General features: G+C 45.7%; 2 protein-coding genes and 1 long non-coding RNA gene across 6 annotated transcripts; 1 reads left to right on the forward strand and 2 right to left on the reverse strand.

Annotated features, from left to right (window-relative positions):
* Window positions 1-4,365: 4,365 nt before the first annotated feature.
* On the reverse strand, window positions 4,366-8,532 carry NAA38 (N-alpha-acetyltransferase 38, NatC auxiliary subunit). Its single transcript, XM_082197964.1, has 3 exons — window positions 8,376-8,532; window positions 5,500-5,683; window positions 4,366-4,788 (listed from the first exon to the last, which is right to left on the reverse strand). The coding sequence occupies exons 1-3, from the start codon at window positions 8,454-8,456 to the stop codon at window positions 4,676-4,678; spliced, it is 378 nt and encodes a 125-aa protein (XP_082054090.1). The 5' UTR covers window positions 8,457-8,532; the 3' UTR covers window positions 4,366-4,675.
* A 6-nt stretch (window positions 8,533-8,538) lies between these two features.
* Window positions 8,539-20,655, forward strand: CYB5D1 (cytochrome b5 domain containing 1). 3 transcript variants are annotated; one of them, XM_082197916.1, is made up of 5 exons: window positions 8,539-8,803; window positions 12,718-12,794; window positions 14,563-14,781; window positions 15,026-15,256; window positions 19,649-20,655. In XM_082197916.1, exons 1-4 carry the CDS (start codon window positions 8,677-8,679, stop codon window positions 15,254-15,256), a joined length of 654 nt encoding a protein of 217 aa, XP_082054042.1. In that variant the 5' UTR covers window positions 8,539-8,676; the 3' UTR covers window positions 19,649-20,655. The 3 variants fall into 3 exon arrangements, with proteins under 3 accessions (XP_082054042.1, XP_082054041.1, XP_082054043.1); XM_082197915.1 differs by lacking the exon at window positions 19,649-20,655 and adding an exon at window positions 16,617-17,326; XM_082197917.1 differs by lacking the exon at window positions 19,649-20,655 and adding an exon at window positions 16,992-17,324.
* On the reverse strand, window positions 15,007-21,912 carry LOC309518139. Of its 2 annotated transcripts, none has more exons than XR_014213348.1 (3): window positions 21,615-21,912; window positions 20,662-20,748; window positions 15,007-15,139 (listed from the first exon to the last, which is right to left on the reverse strand). It is a non-coding gene; the product is annotated as an uncharacterized lncRNA (long non-coding RNA). The 2 variants fall into 2 exon arrangements; XR_014213349.1 differs by lacking the exon at window positions 15,007-15,139 and adding an exon at window positions 19,250-19,562.
* Between the last annotated feature and the right edge of the window lie 367 nt (window positions 21,913-22,279).

Consider the following 22,279-nt stretch of genomic DNA (forward strand, 5'->3'; position numbering starts at 1 on the left):
TGGCCATATTCCCTCCCCCCATCTAACCAGGTTCACGATGTAGATTTAGGTAAGGATATTAATTGCAGCTGAAATTCCTTGATGGCTAAATCTACATTTGTGCTTTCAGACATGGGGTTGTCAACTACCGTATTTTTCGCTCCATAAGGCACACCGGACCATAAGGTGCACCTAGTTTTTAGGGGGGGGGATCAAGAAAAATCAAGAGTCTTGCTCTCCTGGCTTCAGCAAAAGCAACGCGTAGCCTCCGGAGCGCTCCCTCTGCACTTTGGAGGCTTTGCGTTGCTATCGCTGAAGCCAAGGAGCCTGCATTCGCTGCATAGGACGCACACACATTTCCCCTTAATTTTTGGAGGGGGAAAAGTGTGTCCCATAGAGCAAAAAATACTGGAAAGGACGAGCAGTTTGCATGAGCCGCTTTTCTTTCGGGGAACTCACACCCAGTACACAAGGTGTAGGAAGAGGCACCTGAACCGCATCACGGCAGAAACAGACTTTTGCATCACACTTGCATTTGCAGCGCCTTAAGTCACAGGCTTAGCCAAGCGCCGTTTTGCTCAGGGATCCCCCTCCTCACCAACAGAGCGGGAGAGAAACCCCAGCCCTGTTCCCCTGCTTGCCCACTTTTTTCTTCCGGCAAGTTGTGAATTGAAATGAGAGAACGTAGGCATCTTGGGGGACTTTTTAGTTTAGAGAACAGATTCCCCCCGCCCCCAACATAGATGGCTTTGAAAGAGGATTGGGCAAATTCTTACACTATCCCATGTCTTCTTTCTTCTTTGGCGATCCCTCGTAGCCGAGTAAGATTGTCTTCCACAAACATGGTTTTAACAATGAGTCCGTAAGTGACTGTGGAAGCCAATTCTGGACCCATACATCCTTCCACAGTGGGGACATTGGTTTCCGGGTGGGAGCCGATTACGGTGTGGATTTGCCAAGCATGCCTTCCTCCTAGCATGTTTCTCCCTTGCGTCCTGAGTTCGAGTGTCTTCAAACCCCACAACACCTTTGGTAAAGGCTGTTCTCCAACTGGAGCCCTCACAGGCCAGTGTTTCCCAGTTGTCAGTGTTTATACTACATTTTTAAAGATTTGCCTTGAGACAAGTCTTTAAACCTTTTTTGTTGACCACCTGCATTACGCTTTCCATTTTTAAGTTCGGAATAGAGTACAGTGGTACCTCAGCTTAAGAACTTATTCGTCCCGGAGATCCCTTCTTAACCTGAAACTGTTCTTAACCTGAGGTACCACTTTAGCTAATGGGGCCGCTGCCACACAATTTCTGTTCTCATCCTGAAGCAAAGTTCTTAACCCAAGGTACTATTTCTGGGTTAGTAGAGTCTGTAACCTGAAGCGTCTGTAACCCGAGGTACCACTGTAGCTGCTTTGGAAGACAATAATCAGGCATCTGCATAACATGACCAGTCCAACGAAGTTGATGTTGAAAAATCGTTGCTTCAACACTGGTGATCTTTGCTTCTTCCAGTACACTGATATTAGTTCACCTGTCTACCCAAGTGATGTGTAAAATTTTTCGGAGACACAATTGATGGAATCATTCGAGGAGTTGGAGATGGCGTTTATAAGTGGTCCAAGGTTGGTAGTTACAATAGCTTTGTAAACAAGCATTTTGGTTTCCCTGCGAATGTCCCAGTCCTCAAACACTCTGCACTTCAGTCGGGAAAAAGCCGACTCCATCAAAAGACACCACTCTGTACCTAGCTTTGAACGGTGAGCTTTGGTGACAACAACCCCACCTCCCTAAAAATACACAAGGTAAATCCTGCAAGCCTGAAATCTACCCACGCTTTTCCTCCACCACTGCTAATATCCATAAGACGTGTCTGTTGTAGGGTTCCTGTTCCCATCATCAACCCTGACGGCTGGCCATGCAGGCTTGGCCTGATGGGATTTTGGAGTCCAGCAACACCTGGTTCCCATTCCTGCTTTATTTATTTATTGCATTTAGGGGAAGAGCTGGTAGGGGTACCTCTGGTGGGGGACATGTCCTGCTCCTTCTGGGGTGGTCTGTCCACCTCTGGTCCCCATCCTGCACTCAGCTCTTACTTGTGGCTCCTAGAAGCTCTCAGCGTGTGACAGCGGCCGCACCCTGTGAACGGCTTCCACTGGCCGGCTAAACCAGGTGAGGGGAGCCGATGGGTCTCAAACTCTCAGGGAGTTATGGACTTCTTCTGCAGGCAGGCTCTGGTGGCTTCTGCACCTGCTGCAGAGGGAAGTGAGGAGCAGATGGGGCTCATCTAGAAGGAATACTCTTGATCCTAAACCTACGCTGCCTGTGGGATGGCAGCTGGATGCTGCCTTGTGCCCAAGCTTGCGCCCAAAGAAGTCCTTTCAGTGCTGCTGGTGAGGCAGTTTGATTTCACCCCTGGTGGCGCACTCCATTCTCTCTCAAGGCAGACGGGTGCCAATGTTTACATTTGCATCAGGTCACCTAGGCCATTTCAGCAGGGACGGAGTAACCGGTGGCACTCCGATGTCATTGAGACTCCACACACTTCGAGCCAGCAAGGCCAACAGTCAGGAAGGATGGGTGTTGCAGTCCTCACAAGATCGCTAGCTTCCTTCCGTATAGAATGAAGGTTGAAATTGGGCTTTCCCACTCATGCCTGTTTTAACCCACGAGCATCCATTCCGTGGAGCTGAGACCAGGGTGGTGGACTTTGAATTATGGTAACCTGGGTTCAGCTGAGATGGTACCTCTGGGACAATTGTTCCCCCCCCCCCAGCCTCCATAAAATGACAATTGCAACTTATTGATGGATAATGGCTGCAAAAAGTGTTTGCTCGCTGAAAAGGCTGAACTGCAGCGGCTGCAGGAACACAGGCACACCCCTAGGACAGCGTAACCTTGGTCACGAACACCTTATTATCTGCCAAAGCACCTGCGCCACGAGACAGAAATCCCAACAAGTGAAGCTTTCCCTGGCAGGGAGGGGAAACTGCCCTGGCTGAACTTCGGCCTGTTGCGCAGCTACCAGAGGGACATAGACAACCTGCGAAAAGGTTATCACTCTTGCCGTGGGGCTGGAGAGGGGAATATCCTGTTCCAGAACAGGATAAGGAAGAGTGGAGTCAGCCCCGGGCGCCAAGAGTCTCTTATGGAAACTCTGCGTTCTGGGGAGGAAGGAACCTCGGATAAGATAACACGGCTGCTGGCGTGTACAAGCTCCCCATTGTGATGTGGGAGCAAAGAGGAGCCAAAGAAGACAAGACCCCGGTCTATCTATAGATACCGTTTCCTGCACTGCTTTGCAGCTGATGGAACAGCCGCACGGGTCAGCTTGGGAGCAAATCCTGCTGCTTCTTCCCAGGGAACTGGTGGCAAAGGCTTTCCCTATTAAAAAATGTCAGCCGCTGAGATCAAAATGGCACCTTTTCAGATCCAGCTGGTAAATTAAACGCCCTTGTTGCCAGCAGGGCAGCAGAATGGGTTCTGCAGTGCACCCCACAAATGAAGGCAGTCTCGAGGGCTGGGCTCCACCTGCAGCGACGGCGCCATTCCTGTTTCCAGCCCTTGTGGTCTGAAAGAATATTGGCGGCGTGTGGGGTGGGGAATACATAAGAGAAATTTTCAGAAGGCAGAGTTCAGTTGCCAAGGGCTAGTGGATTCAGTGCACTACTGCCCTGGCGTCTTCATCTAACAAAGGCAGAATCTTGCAAATAAGTCATGCAAGTTACAAAAGGTATTTTTTTCTTGTTCAGGTGGTGTTTTTAAAACCAACAACAACAAAGAAATAAGCGGAGCTGCTATTATTCTACAGCCCTCTTGAAAATGAGCTTATAGCAACTGAAATGCTTTTTTCCTAGGGAGTTCTTTGTAGAATTTAATGTTTTATTTGCTGCCATTTTGGGGTTGGCTTTGCCCCTGCTGTTCACTACACTGGTGAGTTCTGTGCTTTTGCTTTCAAAGGGAAAATGGTGGTGGTGAAACCCCAGATCTAGCCAGCTGCGGAGGCACTGAATGTAAGCTGCTGTTTTTAGCTGTATTTTGAAATCTCATTGGAGCCTCTGCTAGTTCTCCATATTGAGATGGAAATATGTGATGGGTATCTGTTCCTGTGCTGTTTAGATCTCTCCCCCTGCTCCCACACTGCAAATCAGAGAACTGTAGAGTTGGAAGAGACCCTCTGCGTTGCAGGAATCTCAACTAAAGCATCTGAACCTGCCAGCCAGCTGATACCGGGGACCTTAGGGGGAGGGTAATAAATAAATCCACCATCATCTTCATCAGTGGGGATGACAAAACAGAACTCCCCAGGATTCAGCAGGCCACAGAGGTAGCAGCCCAAGGTCTGTCCGTGGCCCACACGAGGTCCAAGCGTTACAAGAAAACAAACCCACAATAATTCAGAACAGCAATGGGATTCTTTTCCAGATTTAACAAACATTGGAAAAACGCAAACATTAAGTCCACCCCCTTTTCAAGTCCTGGAGATGGGGGGGGGGGTGTCCTGTTTCACAGTGCATGCACTGGTCCAGTCCAGCTTTGCCAGGAAAGCTTCATTCCCTGGCAACGGCGAAAACCTGGGTCTAGCCAGGGAGGGAGGAGAAAGGTTTCTTGCCCTGCAGCAAACTGGGGCCTGTGTCCCTTCCCCGCATCCCCCCCCCAAAAAAGTTCGGTCAAACGTTGGAGGCCTGCTGCCCTCTGGTGACGCATCAGAGGTACTGCAAGGAGGCCAGGCTCTCCAGCTCCACCTCGATGGAGACAATGTGATGTCCTGGAACCATGGCCAGACCCAAGACTCTGGGCTCTCCGGCGGAGAAGGAGTCTGCAGAGCAAAGGAGGGAGAGGGTGAGAAGGAGGGTCCCATCTGCTCCTAATCCGGCCTTGGGCCTTCCAGAGGCTTGGGGCCACAGCTCGCAAGGTGCTGGCTGGCACCGATGGGAGTTGTAGTTCCAAGTGCCTGGAGGGCCCCCGGTTGGCAAAGGCTGTCCTCATCTCCCGGGCACTTGAAGGCTCCCTCCAAAGAACACAGGGGCTTCCGTCCCCCAGGCACATGCCCCTCTCCTCTTCAAGAGAGGTAAAGGTAAAGGGACTCCTGACCATTAGGTCCAGTCGTGGCTGACTCTGGGGCTGCGGTGCTCATCTCGCTTTATTGGCCGAGGGAGCCGGCATACAGCTTCCGGGTCATGTGGCCAGCATGACTAAGCCGCTTCTGGCGAACCAGAGCAGCGCATAGAAACGCCGTTTACCTTCCCGCCGGAGCAGTCCCTATTTATCCCTCTTCAAGAAGCCCCCTTGAAATTCTGTCTTGCCAGGAGAGTTGCTAAGCTGCCCCAACCCTCTCCTGCCCCCCAACCTAATTCTTCGCTATTAGTACTTAAATCTTTTTCTCTGTTTCACTCTGCTATTGCATGAGTTTTTCCTCAATAGCCACAATCGGCTTACAAGCAAAAAACACGTGGAAAGCATTAAACAGGAAATGAATAAAGAAAGAAAGCTGGTGGAACGATGGTGGAGACCCCAGGTGAGAACTAACCTGTGGGCTTGAGGTACTCCTGGGCGGAGCCAAGGATCACGTTGCAGTCTCGGTCGGTGCACAGGAAGCAGCCCACCAGGGTCCGCCCGTCCGTCATTCGGATGCGCATGCTCTTGTTGAGGAGGTTCTCCAGCTTCCGGCGGGCCTGCAGGTATGGCGTGTCAGCTTTTTCCTCACCAGAGTCCTGGCAGAAACGTTCAAAGGGTTAGTCTTTGCAGGCCAGAGGGATCTTTCCATAATACTTTGTTGTTGTTTTTTAAAGGATATTTATTAAAGTTTTTTTTAAAATATAACAATGAAAAATAAAAAGAAACAAAATATAAAAGACAACATAAAAACAGTTAAAAAACAGATAATTTTCCATAACATATCTTCCTTACACTTATTTCCCCAGACCTCCTCATACCTCCCTTCTTTGTATTCCACTTCAATTTGTTAGTTCAGCAAATCCTTACCATTAAGCTTTTACCCATTTGTAAACCTTTTATTTCGTATCTCCTAAAGCATTACAGCTGGAAACCCCTTAGTTTCTATCCAACATCCTTCTAGCATTCATTAATTTTACAATATTTCTGTAAATAGTCTTTAAATTTCTTCCAGTCTTCTTTCATTATCTCTTCTCCCTGGTCTCGGACTTTCCGTAATACTTTGTAGGAAGAAATGCATTAGGGTATCTTTCCCTCCCACTCCCCGGTCCTGCTTTTTCGCTTTCCAGAGAGAGACTAAGCCTCTAGTCCTCATGGTGGCATATGGGCAATGCTTGGGGAAGTCTCTCTTGGGTAGGCTCCAGAATGCAAATTTGTGGTGGTGGGTTTTTAATATCTCAGGATCTGTTCATGCCCCCTGCTGGGGGTTCATTTACACAGGGCTTTTAAACTTGCTATAAGAGGGCCTTCTCAGTGGCTGCTTCCAAATTTTGGAGCTCCCTTCCTAGAGAGGCTGGACCAGCTCCCTCTTCGCTAAGTGAAGATTGTTTTATTCCAACAGGCTTTTTGGGAACTGTTTTTAAGGAAAGAGCTTTTAATAGTGCTGTGCTGTTTTTACTATCTGAAATTTTAATGAACTTTTAAAATATTGTCTTGATTCTATTATTGTTTAATTACTTTTAAAATACTGTCGTTGTTTCTAGCTTTTCATATTTTATCCTTGTGGTCTTAATTTTTGTAAGCTTCCTTGAGTCCAGGTCTGGGAGAGAAAGCTGGATGATGATGATTATTATTATTCATAGAATCATAGAGTTGGAAGAGACCACAAGGGCCATCGAGTCCAGCCCCCTGCCAAGCAGGAAACACCATCAGAGCACTCCTGACATATGGTTGTCAAGCCTCTGCTTAAAGACCTCCAAAGTAGGAGACTCCACCACACTCCTTGGCAGCAAATTCCACTGTCGAACAGCTCTTACTGTCAGGAAGTTCTTCCTAATGTTATTATATTACCATTTCCTTCTTCTCCCCTTACATCACTGACAGTCAAGTGCGTTCATATTTTCCCAATTACCTAGAATAGTAACTCAGCTGAGAAGTGATAGAGGAGGTGTTAGAATTTTCCTGAAACAGGTGTCATGTTCACTCCTGTGAACAACACACAAGTTGCTTATTTCATATGCCAACACCCTACAAAACACACACACAGCAATTTATGGAGAGCCTTAACCTGTTCGCTCTATCTAGCGCTTGATGGAGATGGTTCTTTCGTGGATAAGTTGCCAACCAATAATATTTTATTATAAGTTCCTTTCACTATTCACAGTCAATAGGATTCGTTACAGAGTAGAAAAGAAGGCATCTTCTCCAAATCGAACCATAAAAGATTTACAAAACAGTTGAGGGGCTACTGATGAGCAGCCGGCAGGGCCAATGTTCAAGCCAACAAAGGCTACCCACATTCATAAGGACATAAGGAGAAAACGCTGTATCAGGCCAGTGAGCACAAGAGCCACTCATAATAAATACATATTATCCTTCCACCCCGACCCACCCTGTAGGTAGCCAGTTGCCTCTCCCCCCCACACACTTTACTTTTTATTTGTTTGTTACAATTTTAACCCTGCCTTTCCTCCAAACGGGGCACATACACTGCTGCTCCTGCCTGACCCACTCTTCATTTAATCCCCACAAGAGCCTTGAGAGGTAAGGCCAGCCGAGAGGCAGCACCTGACCTGCAAGGTGGACCTTGAGCTGCATGGAGGAAAATGTGGCATAAAATTGCGATGAAATACATACAGCGGTACCTCGGGTTAAGTGCTTAATTCGTTCCGGAGGTCCGTTCTTAACCTGAAACTGTTCTTAACCTGAAGCACCACTTTAGCTGATGGGGCCTCCCGCTGCTGCCGCCGCACGATTTCTGTTCTCATCCTGAAGCAAAGTTCTTAACCTGAAGCACTATTTCTGGGTTAGCGGAGTCTGTAGCCTGAAGCGTATGTAACCTGAGGTATCATTGTACATAAATAGACATCTGAAGGCAGCCCTGTTTAGGGAAGCTTTTAATGTTTGATGTATCACAGTATTTTAATATTCTTTTGGAAGCCGCCCAGAGTGGCTGGGGAAACCCAGCCAGATGGGCGGGGTATAAATTATTATTATTATTATTATTATTATTATTATTATTTATTATTATTAAATAAGGCCACTAGTGAGGGCCGCCCCCCCACAATACAACCACTTAACCACCACACCATACTAGGCCCTTCCAGCCTAAATTTGTTTTTGGGGGTGTCTTATTATGCCCTCACTCCCAATTACTCCCATTTCCCATCCAATGTACTTACCCTCTCTATCCCCAGGGTACCTCCTTCTCCTCCCCTACTTGAGCACCTCACTCCATTATGTCCTCCCCCCTTTCTCACATCTGTAGGCCTCCCCCCCCGGGCTCCTCACCCCAGGACTGGGATTGTTTCCGCAGCCATTCTCCTCTCCCCTCTGCTGCTGCAACGGCTCTGGAAGGGCAGTGGCCGCCATCTTGACCCTCCCGCCGGCAGAGGGACTACAGCTCCCAGCAGGCCGCTCGGCTTCCCCGCCCCCTAGGTTCCCAGCAGGCTTTGCGCGCGCTCCCCACGCCTTGCGTCCATCCTCTCGGCCCAGACTACGTTTCCCGTCAGGCGCTGCGGCGGCGACGCCGGGCGGTTGCCATGGCAGCGACGGACGCGGCCTACCGCTCTTCCTCTGGCTCCACCCGGCGATGGACGTTTACCGGCCGCGCTATTACACCCCGAAGGAGGTGGAGGTGCACAATCGGCCCTGGGACCTCTGGGTCTCCTACATGGGGCGGGTCTATGACCTCAGCCCCCTGGCCGAGGCCTACAAGGGTAACGCAGGCAGCCTCTGGCACTTCCCTATGGCGGCCCCAGGGCAGATTTCCCCACTCAAGAAAGTGGTGGTGGGGGATGAGTGTTCAGACCCCTGGGCTCTCACTTGTGGGGTGCCTCAGGGTTCAGTCCTCTCCCCCATGCTTTTAAATATCTATATGAAGCTGCTGGGAGAGATCATCAGGGGGTTTGGGCTGGGTGTTCATCAGTATGTAGATGACACCCAGCTCTAAGGTAAAGGGACCCCTGACCATTAGGTCCAGTCGTGACCAACTCTGGGGTTGCGGCGCTCATCTCGCTTTATTGGCTGAGGGAGCCAGTGTACCAGTGGCGTAGCGTGGGTTGTCAGCACCCGGGGCAAGGCAAGTAATTTGCGCCCCCTAACCCGTGGATTTGCGCCCCCTAACCCATGGATTTGCGCCCCCTAACCCATGGATTTGCGCTCCCTAACCCATGGATTTGCGCCCCCTAACCCTAACCCCCAGATGTTGCTCCCGGTGCAGCCAGCCCCCCCTGCACCCCCCACGCTACGCCACTGCAGTGTACAGCTTCTTGCACCTTGACGTGCTTTCGAACTGCTAGGTTGGCAGGAACAGGGAGCAGGGACCAAGCAACGGGAGCTCAGCCCGTCGCGGGGATTCAAACTGCCGACCTTATGATCGGCAAGTCCCAGGCTCTGTGGTTTAACCCACAGGACCACCCACGTCCCGACATCCAGCTCTACCTCTCCTTTAAATCAGAACCAGTGAAAGCGGTGAAGGTCCTATGTGAGTGCCTGGAGGCAGTTGGAGAAAGGATGGTGGCTAACAGATTGAGGTTGAATCCTGACAAGACAGAAGTACTCCCTGAAAGACCAGGTGCGCAGCCTGGGAGTCATTTTGGACTCACAGCTGTCTATGGAGGTGCAGGTTAATTCTGTGTCCAGGGCGGCTGTCTACCAGCTCCATCTGGTATGCAGGATGAGACCATACCTGCCTGTGGACTGTCTTGCCAGAGTGGTGCATGCTCTAGTTATCTCCTGCTTGGACTACTGCATTGCAATGCACTCTACGTGGGGCTACCTTTGAAGGTGACCCAGAAACTGCAATTAATCCAGAATGCAGCAGCTAGACTGGGGACTGGGAGCAGCTGCCTGGACCACATTAACACCGGTTCTGAGAGATCTGCATTGGCTCCCAGGACGTTTCCGAGCACAATTCAAAGTGTTGGTGCTGACCTTTAAAGCCCTAAACGGCCTCGGTCCTGTATACCTGAAGGAGCGTCTCCACCCCCATCGTTCAGCCCGGACACTGAGGTCCAGCTCCGAGGGCTTTCTGGCGGTTCCCTCATTGCGAGAAGTGAGGTTACAGGGAACCAGACAGAGGGCCTTCTCAGTAGTGGCGCCCGCCCTGTGGAACACCCTCCCTTCAGATGTGAAGGAAATAAGCAGCTATCTTCTCTTTAAAAGACATCTGTTTAGGGAAGTTTTTAATATTTAATGCTGTATTGTTTTTAACACTTGATTGGAAGCTGCCCAGAGTGGCTGGGGAAACTCAGCCAGATGGGTGGGGTATAAATAATAAATTATTATTATTATTATTATTATTATTATTATTATTATTGGGGGGCGGGTGGGTCTGAGGGAATGCTGAATGCACAACAGAAGGCGTCCCTTGGGGGTGGCAAATCCAGGGTCTGCCGGCCACCAGGGCTAAAGGCTGCCATGTTCAGTGGCAGTCTACCTTCTCCATGCAAACCTCACGAGGGAAGTGGGGCCACTGCCTTTTCCAGGAGGGCGCCTCGTTGGGGCCACTGCTGGGAAAGAGGGTGCTTGCCTAGGGGGCCTGATCCAGCAAGAGGGCTCTTCTCTCACGTTTATGGTGCGAGTTGTTTTTCCACTGCATCGCATTCGCAGGCCTTGTGTCCTGCTTTTCCTCCCTCCCTCCTGTGTCAAGATCCCAAATGTGTCTCTTTTTGTTTTCCCCTAGTTTGGAAAATAGCACGTTATTTACAAGGTCCTCTCCAGCTTTTTTTGTTTTTGTTTAAAGCACTGGTGGGTGACCTGAGGCCTTGGGAGGCAAATGTGGCCCTCAAGGCCTCTATATTTGGCCCTTGGAATTCTCCCCAGGCCACGCCCCTCCCTGGCCTTTCTTCGCAACCTCCTAGAGTGCTTTTGCCTGGCTGAAACGTGTCGTTGAACTCCAACAAAGCCTCTTCCCAGGGGCAAAACTAGGCTTTATTTCACCCAGGTCAAAAACCCAATTTGGCAGAGCCTCGGATGTGAGATCTCCAGGCTGATAGTAGTTTAAGACTGATAGGCATTTATTGGGGACTGAAACCGGGAAAGGGGAGGGTGGAGTTTGGGAATCCAAAGGGTACATGATTATAATTTGTCTTGTTTTTATTTTTGTTTTGTTACTTGTATGAAAATTGAGAAATTCGTGGAAGGGAATTTGGATCGACTTTAGAAAAAATGTTTTAATAATGAGTATTGATGTATAAGTATTGATGTTTAAGTTTGGATAAGGTAAAATTGGTTTTCTAAAAGGAACTAAATTAAATGAAAATAAGGTTAGCAAAAATAAATTGAGGAAATGGATGAAAGAGAAAAGGTAAAATAATAATAGGTTAAATTAAATTATTAAGTCAAAGTTGAGAAATAAGTAATAAGGATTTGCTGAGCTAATAATTTGAATTGGAATACAAGAAGGGAAGGTGTGAGGAGGTCTGAGAAATAAGTTAAAAGAAATAAGCATTTGAAACTTTATGTGTTTTTAATTGTTTTTAAGTTTTATATTTTTGTATGTTTGTTATATATATATTTTTTGTTGTGGTTGTTTATTGTTGTTTTTGCTTCATTATAGAAAATGCTAATAAATATATATATATATAAAAACAAAAACCCAGTTTGGCACCCCCCCCGCCTCATTTGTGTACGCACACATAGAGGCTGCAAGCCTCATTGGCGCCCCTCTGGAGGATTCACCCAGGGCAAAAAAACTGCGCTAGCGCCCCACCCCTCCCCGTAGCTATGGCTGTGCCTCTTCCTTCCCTGGATAGAGGGTTGTGGGTGGGTGGTTGTGTACACATGCATTATGCCACTCACTTTTGCCTCTAGCCCCATTCATCACTGACCTATGACACTCTTGAGGTTTCCCACAAGGGAGCGTGCTCCTTTGGCTAAAAAAATGGCTCCCTGCTTCTGATGGGAAATAATAATAATAATAATAATAATAATAATAATAATAATAATAATAATTTATACCCCACCTATCTGGCTGGGCTTCCCCAGCCACTCTGGGTGGCTTCCCAAAAAATATTAAAATACTGTAATACATCAAACATTAAAAGCTTCCCTAAACAGGGCTGCCTTCAGATGTCTTCTAAAAGTCTGGTAGTTGTTGTTCTCTTTGACATCTGGTGGGAGGGCGTTCCACAGGGCGGGTGCCACCACCGAGAAGGCCCTCTGCCTGGTTCCCTGTAACTGGGCTTCTCGCAGTGAGGGAACTGCCAGAAGGCCCTCGGTGCTGGACCTCAGTGTCCGGGTAAAACGATGGAGGTGGAGACGCTCCTTCAGATATAGACTCCTCTCTATTGGAGACTGTGAAGAAAGACTACCAGTCAAACAAGATAATATGGGGCTAGCTAGAGCACTGGTGTGACTCAAGGATGGGCAAGTTTCACATATACCTTATCTTAATTTTATAATGAATGATTTTAGAGTGTTGTTTGTGCTGTACTTCTGTACTGTTTTATTGTTGTTAGCCGCCCTGAGCCCGGCTTCGGCTGGGGAGGGCAGGATATAAATAATTTATTTATTATTTTTTATTTATTTATTTATTTATTTATTTATTTATTATTATTATTATTATTATTATTATTATTATTATTATCATCATCATCATCATCATCATCTATATTCTCTGCCTGTCCAGGTGATCTCTTATTGAAGCCTATCCTAGAAGCAGCGGGGAAAGACATTACCCACTGGTTCAACCCCAAAACCAAAGACGTGAGTACCTGCAGCTCTTGGCACTCCAGGCAACTTAGGGCAGAGATCTTGTCGGAGTGGAAAACTCTTGGAAAATCAGAGTTTTGTTTTTGTTTGTTTGATTCTTTCTTCCATAGGAGTGTTGCTGGTAATTTGTTGTTGTTGTTAAAAATTGGTATACTGCCCTTCATCCTCAGATCTCAGGGCAGTTCACAACTTATAAATGCAATATAAAAATATGTGATAAAACATTACAATATAATGCAATACAATATAATTATAGAATACGATACATGATAAATTCCATGATAAAAGCAAGAACAAACCAATACCCTCTTCCCTTCCCACAAGCACATTAAAAGGGGCATAAGATTTTAATTCTCACCCCAGGCTTCCCCTGCTGACTCCTTTGCCTCTGCCTACCCCATTCTCTGGACTGCTATTGCTCTTGCAGATTTTTGTGCTGTTTGCAAAGCTTGCGCAATGTCCTACTTCTGGTGGCCTAGGTGTACAGCTGTGCACTGCTGCACTATGACAGTCTTCGCTAACCTGGTGCCTTACATATGCTTTGATGGGGAGTTGTTGGCCAAAACTTTATCATGGGCACCATGTTGGCAAAGGCTGCAGCATTAGAAGGAAATGTTGCCAGGGACAGTATGCTAAAACCGCAGTGAGGGAGAAACATGTGCCCACTCCACAATTCAACCAGCGTCCTACATACATCTTTCTCAGTTCTTTGTAAGTTTATTCCCATCTTCACAGTCACAGATGTGATTTGTTACATCTTTTATTATTTCCCCTGCATAATTTCCCGCCATCCTTGCTCAGAAAATTGATTTCGCCGCTTTCAGACTTTTTCTCTTAAGGACTCATTTGTATCATTACTAGTTTGTTAACAATTTCCTTGACTTGCTGTCCCAAACAGAATACATTTGAAAGACTCTGTGTTAGGTCCTGAAGGGCAGAGTAAAAAGGAGCAAACATTTCCATCACTGCAAATGCCAAAATAATTGTTTCTGGAATCCCATTTTGGGGCATATTCTGTTTGTCGTGCATGTTGAATCCTCTTATCTCCATGTATCAACCTATCCCATTTGTAATGATCCTTCGGAGAGCTGCTTCTTGAGGTTCCGCAGCCAGGAATGGCACATTATGTACAGTGGTGCCCCGCAAGACGAATGCCTCGCAAGACGGAAAACTCGCTAGACGAAAGAGTTTTCCGTTTTGGAGGTGCTTCGCAAAACGAATCTCCTATGGGCTTGCTTCGCAAGACGACAATGTCTTCTGAGTTCCTGCTGGTTTTTCTCCCCCCCCCCTTTTCTAAGCCGCTAAGCCGCTTATCAGCTGATCCGATCAGCAGATAAGCCGCTAAAAGCCGCTAATAGCGCTAATCCGTCAATGGGCTTGCTTCACAAGACAAAAAAACCGCTAGACAAAGAGAATCACAGAACGGATTCTTTTCGTCTTGCGAGGCACCACTGTAGTAACATATTGTACTTTACTTTGGGTGCAAACTTAAAATGTTTCTGTTTTCCCTGGCATTTACATGATGTAAATTCTGGAACTGCCCACATTTTAAAAAGGTTTCTCAATATGAAATTTATATTGGTTGCTTTAAGTGATCTTTTTGCCTGCTCCTGAGTTTATGGTGTATATGGGATGGCTGCAACTTGCTCTCCCAGGGTTTGGCAACAATGGTGGGATAGAAATTTACCAAAGAAAGAAAGAAAGACTTATTTGAAGCCACTCCCCTCTTAACTGAGAAAGGCCCTGCTTTCCCTCCTTCCAGATACAGACACACATTAACCCTTTAACAGGATGCCTTAAGTACTACACCCCACAAGGTCGCTTTGTGCACATCCCACCTCCTCTGCCTCGTACAGACTGGGCCAATGACTTTGGCTTGCCCTGGTGGAGAGATGGCAACTACGAGGTGGGCATCTTGTCTGCCAAAACCAGACGCATACGGATCATCAACACTCTGACCTCTCAGGAACATACCCTTGAGGTGAGTCCTGTCCCACCTTTGCAGAGGTAGGATTTAAGAAAGAAAAAACACCCAAGATATTATTGGCAATCGTCCCTCTTCCTTTGCTAATGTTCCTCTGATGGGACAGTGTTGTGGACCTCGATTCTGCCCGGCTTGTCTGTGCCTCCCTAGGATGTGGAGGCTGAAGGGAACCACTTGGTTTTCAGGTGTATTTGGACCTCCTATGATTCCACCCATGGATGTAACATGGTGCTTTCCGCAGGTCTGTGCAGAGGAATCCATGTGGGAGATCCTTCGGCGGTACTTGCCCTACAACGCCCATGCGGCCAGCTATACATGGAAATATGAACGCGTCAACCTAGACATGGATAAGAACCTGCAGCAGAACAACATTCCGGATGAGGACGAGGAATTCTACAATCTCTACATGGACGCTGATGCCTTCACCCCAGCCATCCTGCTCTACTTCAACGATGACCTCACTGAGCTCTAGGTAACCCCAAAATGGAGAAGGAACTGGTCCCATCTCCAGCCATGCTCCCCCCCCACCCCCATCCCAGCAGCCCCTCATCTAGCGTGCCTATTTATAAGAATATTTATAAACCACCAACTCGTTTAAAAAATGCATCATGTGCAATAAAACCTTTCAAATGCTGTAAAATTCTAAAATCATAAGATGCAGAACAAATGACCAACGCTGAGTCGAATTAGTTCTCTAAGAAGGCTTGGTTAAACCAGAACAGCAGGGAAAACAACCTTCCTCCATCTTCTCAAGGGGCTGTCACATGGAAGATGAAGCAAGCTTGTTTTCTCCTGCTCCAGACAGAGGGAAGGACTTGAACCAATTGATTCAAGTTGCAGAAAACAAAATTCCAACTCAACACCAGGAAGAACTTTCTGACAGTAAGAGCTGTTCGGCAGTGGAACGGTCTCCCTCGGAAGGTGGTGGACTCTTCTTCCTTAGAGGTTTTTAAAGCAGAAAGCAGAAGTTGGATGGCCATCTGTCATGGATGCTTTAATTGAGAGTCCTGGATGGTAGGGGTTGGACTAGATGACCCTTAGGGTCCCTTCCAACTCTACAGTTCTATTTTAGGTGCTTGCCTGATTTCGATAGTTCCAAAATACAGGTGAAACTCGAAAAATTAGAATATCGTGGAAAAGTTCCTTTATTTCAAGAATTCAACTTCAAAGGTGAAGCTAATATATGAGATCGACTCATGACATACAAAGCGAGATATGCTTCTACTTCTCGGAGGTCCAATCTTGCTCGATCTGCAATCCTTGTTTTGCTGATTTCCTTGAATATTCCAATTTTCTGAGATGGTTACATTTGGGGTTTTCATAGGCTGTGATGCCATGACCATCGCAATGATAACAAATCAAGGCTTGACATATCTCGCTTTGCATGTCACGAGTCGATCTCCTATATTAGTTTCACCTTTCAAGTTGAATTATGGAAATAAAGGAACATTTCCACGATATTCTAATTTTTCGAGTTTCACCTGTGTATTCATTTATCTGATTTATGCTTCACCTTTCCTCCAGAGCTCAAGGTAGCATGCATGGCTTCCATCTCCCCATTTTATCCTCACAATAACCCTTGTGAGGTAAGTTAGACTAAACGGCAGGAAAAAACCAAGGTCACTCTATGAACTTCCTCACTGAGTTGGGATTTGAACCCTGGGCTCCCAGGTCCCAGCTAGGGTTGAGCAATATCTGATTTTCAGTATCTTAATATATCACCAACTAAACATCTCGATATAGCGATATATCACAATGTCCAAAATAAAGATGCACCTACGTAGAGGTGTTGGCTGGCTTCACGTTTTCCCCGCATTGTGATTTTTTGCCAGGGCCTACTCTTGTGATTCACTGTCCCCGGCATGCGGCAGAAGTTGCAGGAATCGAGAGAAGCATTGTCTGGCTTCACAGACTTCCCCACATTGTGATTTTTGCATAGCACACACATTCCCTTACAACTCATTAAGGCTGCTTAGTTTCTCAGATGGGAGACTTACTGGGATACTGAGGAAAGAACCCTGGGAGGAGGGTGAATAGTGGAAGGAAGTCTACATTTGGGGACAGCAGGGCTGTCGCCCTTCCTCTGCTAAAAAACCTATTGAACGAATCTGTGAGAGCTTCAGTAAATGTGTTTCTCAATCAGAAGAACACCCCCCAGATTCTGTGTATGCAAAGAGAGCACACCCTGCTTTTCCTCCATTGATCAGGAAGGCGTTTCCTCTCGGCCCACCTTGGAAATGGTTACCCAGAAGTCAGCAACAGAGATGGAAAATGGCGTTTGTGAAAATTCACTCTAGACTTGAGATGATGAAGCTTCGGTATTTCAGGGAAACTTTCTGGATAGGAGGTGCCACAGAAAAATTAAATCCTTTTGTACAAAGCAGACACAGTGCTAATATTGAGGGAGAAACGAGAACATGGGCTTGATCCAGTATGAGGCCTGTACAAGGGCACTCTTGGGCCAGTTCTCCCATGTGCCTGGAGTGTGATATTTGCTGGAAATTAAGGTGTACCAAAAAACGATATAATAATATATAATAATAATAATGGGAAAGGATTTCACCCACCTTGGGTTGCATCCACCCTAGACTTAGGAGCAGTTTAGGATGTAGCCACTAGATGTCAGCAGTGGCTCATCAAGCAGCCATTTTGAGGTCTGTACCGCAACCCTTGAAATGGTTTTAAATATAGAATAATGACTCTCACGTTCAGTGGTTGATTATTCTGCAGGGTCATAGCCAATGGGAGAAGCACTGCTGCTGCTTTTTCCTTTTCATTTGGAGCAGAACACATGCACCTCCACTCGCCTTTCCCCACAGCCTTTTGAAATTCAAACTTTGTTATTAAGCTTACTAACATCCTCTGGCTGTTGTTTTTTTTTAAATTTGTTTTTGTTAAAGATTTTCTTGGTTTACAAAAATACATGCCTTGTCTCTTTTTTTCCAGGTTGTGCAGTCTTCCTTACAAATCAGTTACATTTGTTGTGAGACATTAGTGATGGGGAAGAAGGGGGGAGAGGAAGGATGGGGGTGGCGAGGCTTATATTCTTTTGTACAGTGGTACCTCGCAAGACGAATGCCTCGCAAGACGGAAAACTCGCAAAACGAAAGGGTTTTTGGTTTTTTTAGTTGCTTCGCAAGACGATTTTCCCTATGGGCTTGCTTCGCAAGAAGGAAACGTCTTGCAAGTTTGTTTCCTTTTTCTTAAAACCGTTAATACAGTTGCGACTTGACTTTGAGGAGCAACTCATAGCACGCGGTGTGGTAGCCTTTTTTGAGGTTTTTGAAGACTTTGGTGATTTTTGAAGCTTTCCCAAAACTTTTCCGACACCGTGCTTCGCAAGACGAAAAAACCGCAAGACGAAAAAACTCGCGGAACGAATTAATTTCGTCTTGCGAGGCACCACTGTATAGTGTATGTGTGGCATTTTGGGCCAGCGTCCATTGGGTAGGTTCGCTTTCTATTTTTCTATTGCATTTCCTTGGTAGTGAGAGGTATTGGGGGGCAGGGTGTGGTTGGTGGTCTGTGGTTGTCTGCAGTGGGGTTTGTTTGCATTTGTGAGTTGGGGAGGGCTTGTTGGGTCATGTAAGCATCCTCTGGCTGTTGAGACTCTGTTTTTTTGAAAAAAAGATTTTTATTGAAGTTTCACAAATTATATAATAGCAAAACAAAACATTAATACAAACAAACAACAAAAGAAAAAAAACACACAAAGAAAAACAAGTATAATTTCAATCCCTTATTTTCTTGTAACTTACTTCCCCGACTTCCTCATACCTCCCCTTTCTGTATTCCAATTCCCAAATTTTAATTCAGCAAATCCTCTTCCTTATTATCCATTTAAATTTTTTTTAACCTTTCTTTTCTTTTTACTTAATCATTACAGCTAGAAACCACACAATTTCTAAACCAACGTCATTCTAGCATTCAGTAATTTTACCATCTTTCCTAAGATAGTCCTTAAATTTCTTCCAATCTTCTTCCGCTGTCTCTCTTCCCTGGTCTCGGATTCTGCCAGTCATCTCCGCCAGTCCCATGTAGTCTATCACCTTCATCTGCCATTCTTCCAAGGTGGAAGTTCTTGTAACTTCCAATACTTTGCGATGAGTATTCTTGCTGCTGTTGTAGCACTGGCTGTTGAGACTCTGGGGTGGCCTGGGCTGAAATCCCCACTCAGCCATGAAGCTCAGGGTGACCTTAGGTCAATTGTTTTATCTCAGCCTAACTTACACCACAGGGTTGTTGTGAAGGTTATAGGAGAAGAACCATGTAAAGTCACATTGAGCTCCCTGGAGGACAGGCATGATAACAATGCAATAAATAAAACACGGATTCTGCAGTAGTCTTTGCCAACCAGATGTTTTGGGCTGCAGCTTCCATCTGCCCCAGCTGGAATGTGTTAGCTAAGACTGATGGGAATTGTAGTCCAAAACATCTGGAGGGTACCAGGTTGGCAATGCGAATGTAGAGTCGATACCTTTATTATGGCACAAAAAGGAACCTAATTACAATTCCAGCATCTTCTATAATACTGCCGCATTAGTTGGGGTAAATGGCAAAAATTCTCCTCTCCCACAAATCTGGAAACACTGTGGTTCGGGGTCAAATGATTTAATATGTTGAGGGAGCCAATACCTATTATCCATACCCTGGTTATCAGAGCCAAACATGGTTACAAACTTTCGAGCTCAGAATTCATACACAGACAGCACAATCCCGTATGTGTTTACACAGAAGAAAGTCTCTTTAGGATTGCAGGAGAAATCTGCTTTGTCATCCTGCAGATACAAAAGAAACCTGTATTTGTAGAGAAGCTAAATCTGTATTCACATGTGCTAATGGAAAAAATGATTTCTGTTCCCAGAATGTCCACTTTTTGCATATATAGAAGTTGGGAAGATAGTGACCCTTCTCTCAGCTGAGAGTATGATTTCTCTCCCTTTCTGACGCCTCCATAATTGCCACCAAGCAACACAATTTGTGTTTCTTTTCTCTCATACGGAAAAGAAGCCTCAAGTTATTTAACTGCTTTCTAAAAGACAGTTCTTCAGCTTTGAAAAGACAGAATTTAAAATGCATGTAATTGCTAAAAGAATTCCCAGCTCATCCAGATCCCCTAAGTGCTTCTTCTATTCAAGAAGGTGTTATGTTGCTTCTGAAGTACTCTTTGTCAGACCTCTGAAGGAGATGACTTTTTGGGGGGAAGCAGCCACTCTGGACACCTCTCTCCCTTTATGTGCTTTCGCTGTTCAAGCATGCTGCGTCAAGGTTGCTAATCAAAAAATAGTTCTTAGCTAATTGTTGAGAACTGGATGGAACACACACAGAGAGAAAAGGAAATATCAAACACCAGTCCTGGAATATGGGGGTAGGAACATCTGTGGATCATGCGGGGACATCCAGTGCGGCAGAAAAGGAAGTGCTTAGAGCTGAGTCAAGCTAGACTCTGGGGATCAGGGAGGCCTGTGGCGAGCCATAACCCCTCCAGTGAGTGCACTTGTGTGATAATTGCTTTGGTGGGAGAGACAGTAACAGCTGGGCTCCCTGCTTGCTAACCTGTGTCTGTAGGCAAAGTGATGGTGGTGCTGTGTGTGTGTGTTGCTGGGAGATCTTGCTTTAGAAGAAGAGCATGACAGAACTCAGGGGAGGCTATTGAAAAAGCAAACCCAGCCTCTTAGCTTCTAAAGGCCACAGCCTACCCACTCTCAGATACTTGGGAATGCTTGCTTAGTGCTGGAGGCCCATCAGAAATGGAAGAACCATAGATGATTCCTATGCTTAGCACAAAAGAAATGTAAGGAATTCACCGGCTTCCAATTTGCTACGTGGCCTAGTTCAAGGTGTTACTAATAGTATATAAAGCCCCAGACAGTTTACCTGTGAGATCACCTTCTATGTCCACACGACTGCTTGGATCAGCAGAACTGGCACTGTTACAGGTGCCACACAATATTTGTTCCACATCTGTAAGAAATGGATCTTTTAGTTGCGAGCACCCACAATTTGGAACTTCCTGCTGATTTATTGTACTCTTTTTTTTTCTCCTGCTAAAAACATTTTTTGTTAGAAAGGCCTACCCAGATACATTGAATTTTGATATGTTTTCAGTTTAGCACTGATTTAAATGTTTTAAATGGTTGTTTTTAATGGTTTTAACCAATAATTTTACTGTTTTATTCTTTTTGTAAACCACATTGAGGTTTTTTACAATCAAGTGGTGTGTGATTTTTTTGAAATAACGAAAAGACTGTTTCCTTAGAAATTTGCATACTGAGCCAGAATAATTTAAAGTGTACTTTGAGCCAAATAAGCATTAAACACACCAACCCCAAATACATTATGCAGAAGTAGGTTCTTCTGCTATCAGTGCAGCTTCCTTTCATATCATGTATTTATGATTGGGATCTCCATCCCTCTGAAGACTGATTAATTTCTTGTAGTGTGTTTTCAAAAGCCTTTCTCCTGTTGCTATCCTAAGATGTTCACAACAATAAATTTCACTTAGAAACCAGGAAACAGGAACTTGCAAATCCATACAGATATTTTAGATATATACATACAATGACATACAACCCCAGAGGGGGCATTAAAACAGAGCAACCGCCCCCACCCCACCCTTACTGTAAGAAAATAGCATTGGACGCAAATACGGCACAGAATACAGAGGGAAGTTTCACATTTTGGAGTTTCCTTTGGGAAGTTAATTTTATCATTTAGAATATGTTGAGGGTATTAAAAGGAAAACCACAGTTTGCAAGGGAGGATGAACCAAAGACTGACAGGTGTCAGAAAGGAGAGGTTAGAGGAAGGATAACAGGAAGGAAACTAACCTTGGATTTTGCACAGTGCTACACCAGCTGGCCTCAGGACTCCAGCTGTCTTTCCCAATAGGCACCCTGTGTGCTCCTCACATTAAGCTGCCTGAGCATCTTCCTGCACCACTTTCCCACTGCTCCTTATGGTTACTGGTGATCCAGTCTCGCTCCTCACAGTCTTCAAAAACTGCACCTGCATGTGGTGGTGCCTGTGCCAAAATGAAAACAAACAAAAAGCATTATATATACACAAACAAGCTGGCACGCTTGGAGCAGCAACACTGTTGAGTGAAGTGATGGTTCTGGAAGCGAGCATCCCAGGCCAGGAAATAATAATAATAATAATAATAATAATAATAATAATAATATTATTATTATTATTATTATTATTATTATTATTATTATTATTATTATTAATAATAATAATAATAATAATTTATTTCTACCCTGCCCATCTGGCTGGGTTTCCCCAGCCACTCTGGGCTGCTTCAAAAAAAAACCAAAAAAAAAAAAATTAAAATATCACTCAGTAAAAACTTCCCTAAACAGGGCTCCCTTCAGATGTCTTCTCAATGTTATATACCGTAGTTGTTTATTTCTTTGACATCTGATGGCAGGCGCCACCACCGAGAAGGCCCTCTGCCTGGTTCCCTGTAACTTCGCTTCTCGCAGAGAGGGAC

This window comes from Podarcis vaucheri, assembly GCF_965113315.1.
Source record: "Podarcis vaucheri genome assembly, chromosome: 13".
Taxonomy (NCBI): domain Eukaryota; kingdom Metazoa; phylum Chordata; class Lepidosauria; order Squamata; family Lacertidae; genus Podarcis; species Podarcis vaucheri.

Excerpts from the sequence above, each read along its gene's own strand:
- NAA38 (XM_082197964.1), bottom strand. The coding sequence starts at position 8,456 with ATGGCGGCCACTGCCCTTCCAGAGCCGTTGCAGCAGCAGAGGGGAGAG. Across the intron at positions 5,684-8,375 it reads GAAACAATCCCAGTCCTGGG|GACTCTGGTGAGGAAAAAGC; the intron begins GTGAGGAGCCCG and ends CGTTTCTGCCAG. Across the intron at positions 4,789-5,499 it reads GGAGTACCTCAAGCCCACAG|ACTCCTTCTCCGCCGGAGAG; the intron begins GTTAGTTCTCAC and ends TTTGCTCTGCAG.
- CYB5D1 (XM_082197916.1), top strand. The coding sequence starts at position 8,677 with ATGGACGTTTACCGGCCGCGCTATTACACCCCGAAGGAGGTGGAGGTG. Across the intron at positions 8,804-12,717 it reads CCTGGCCGAGGCCTACAAGG|GTGATCTCTTATTGAAGCCT; the intron begins GTAACGCAGGCA and ends CTGCCTGTCCAG. Across the intron at positions 14,782-15,025 it reads CTCAGGAACATACCCTTGAG|GTCTGTGCAGAGGAATCCAT; the intron begins GTGAGTCCTGTC and ends TGCTTTCCGCAG.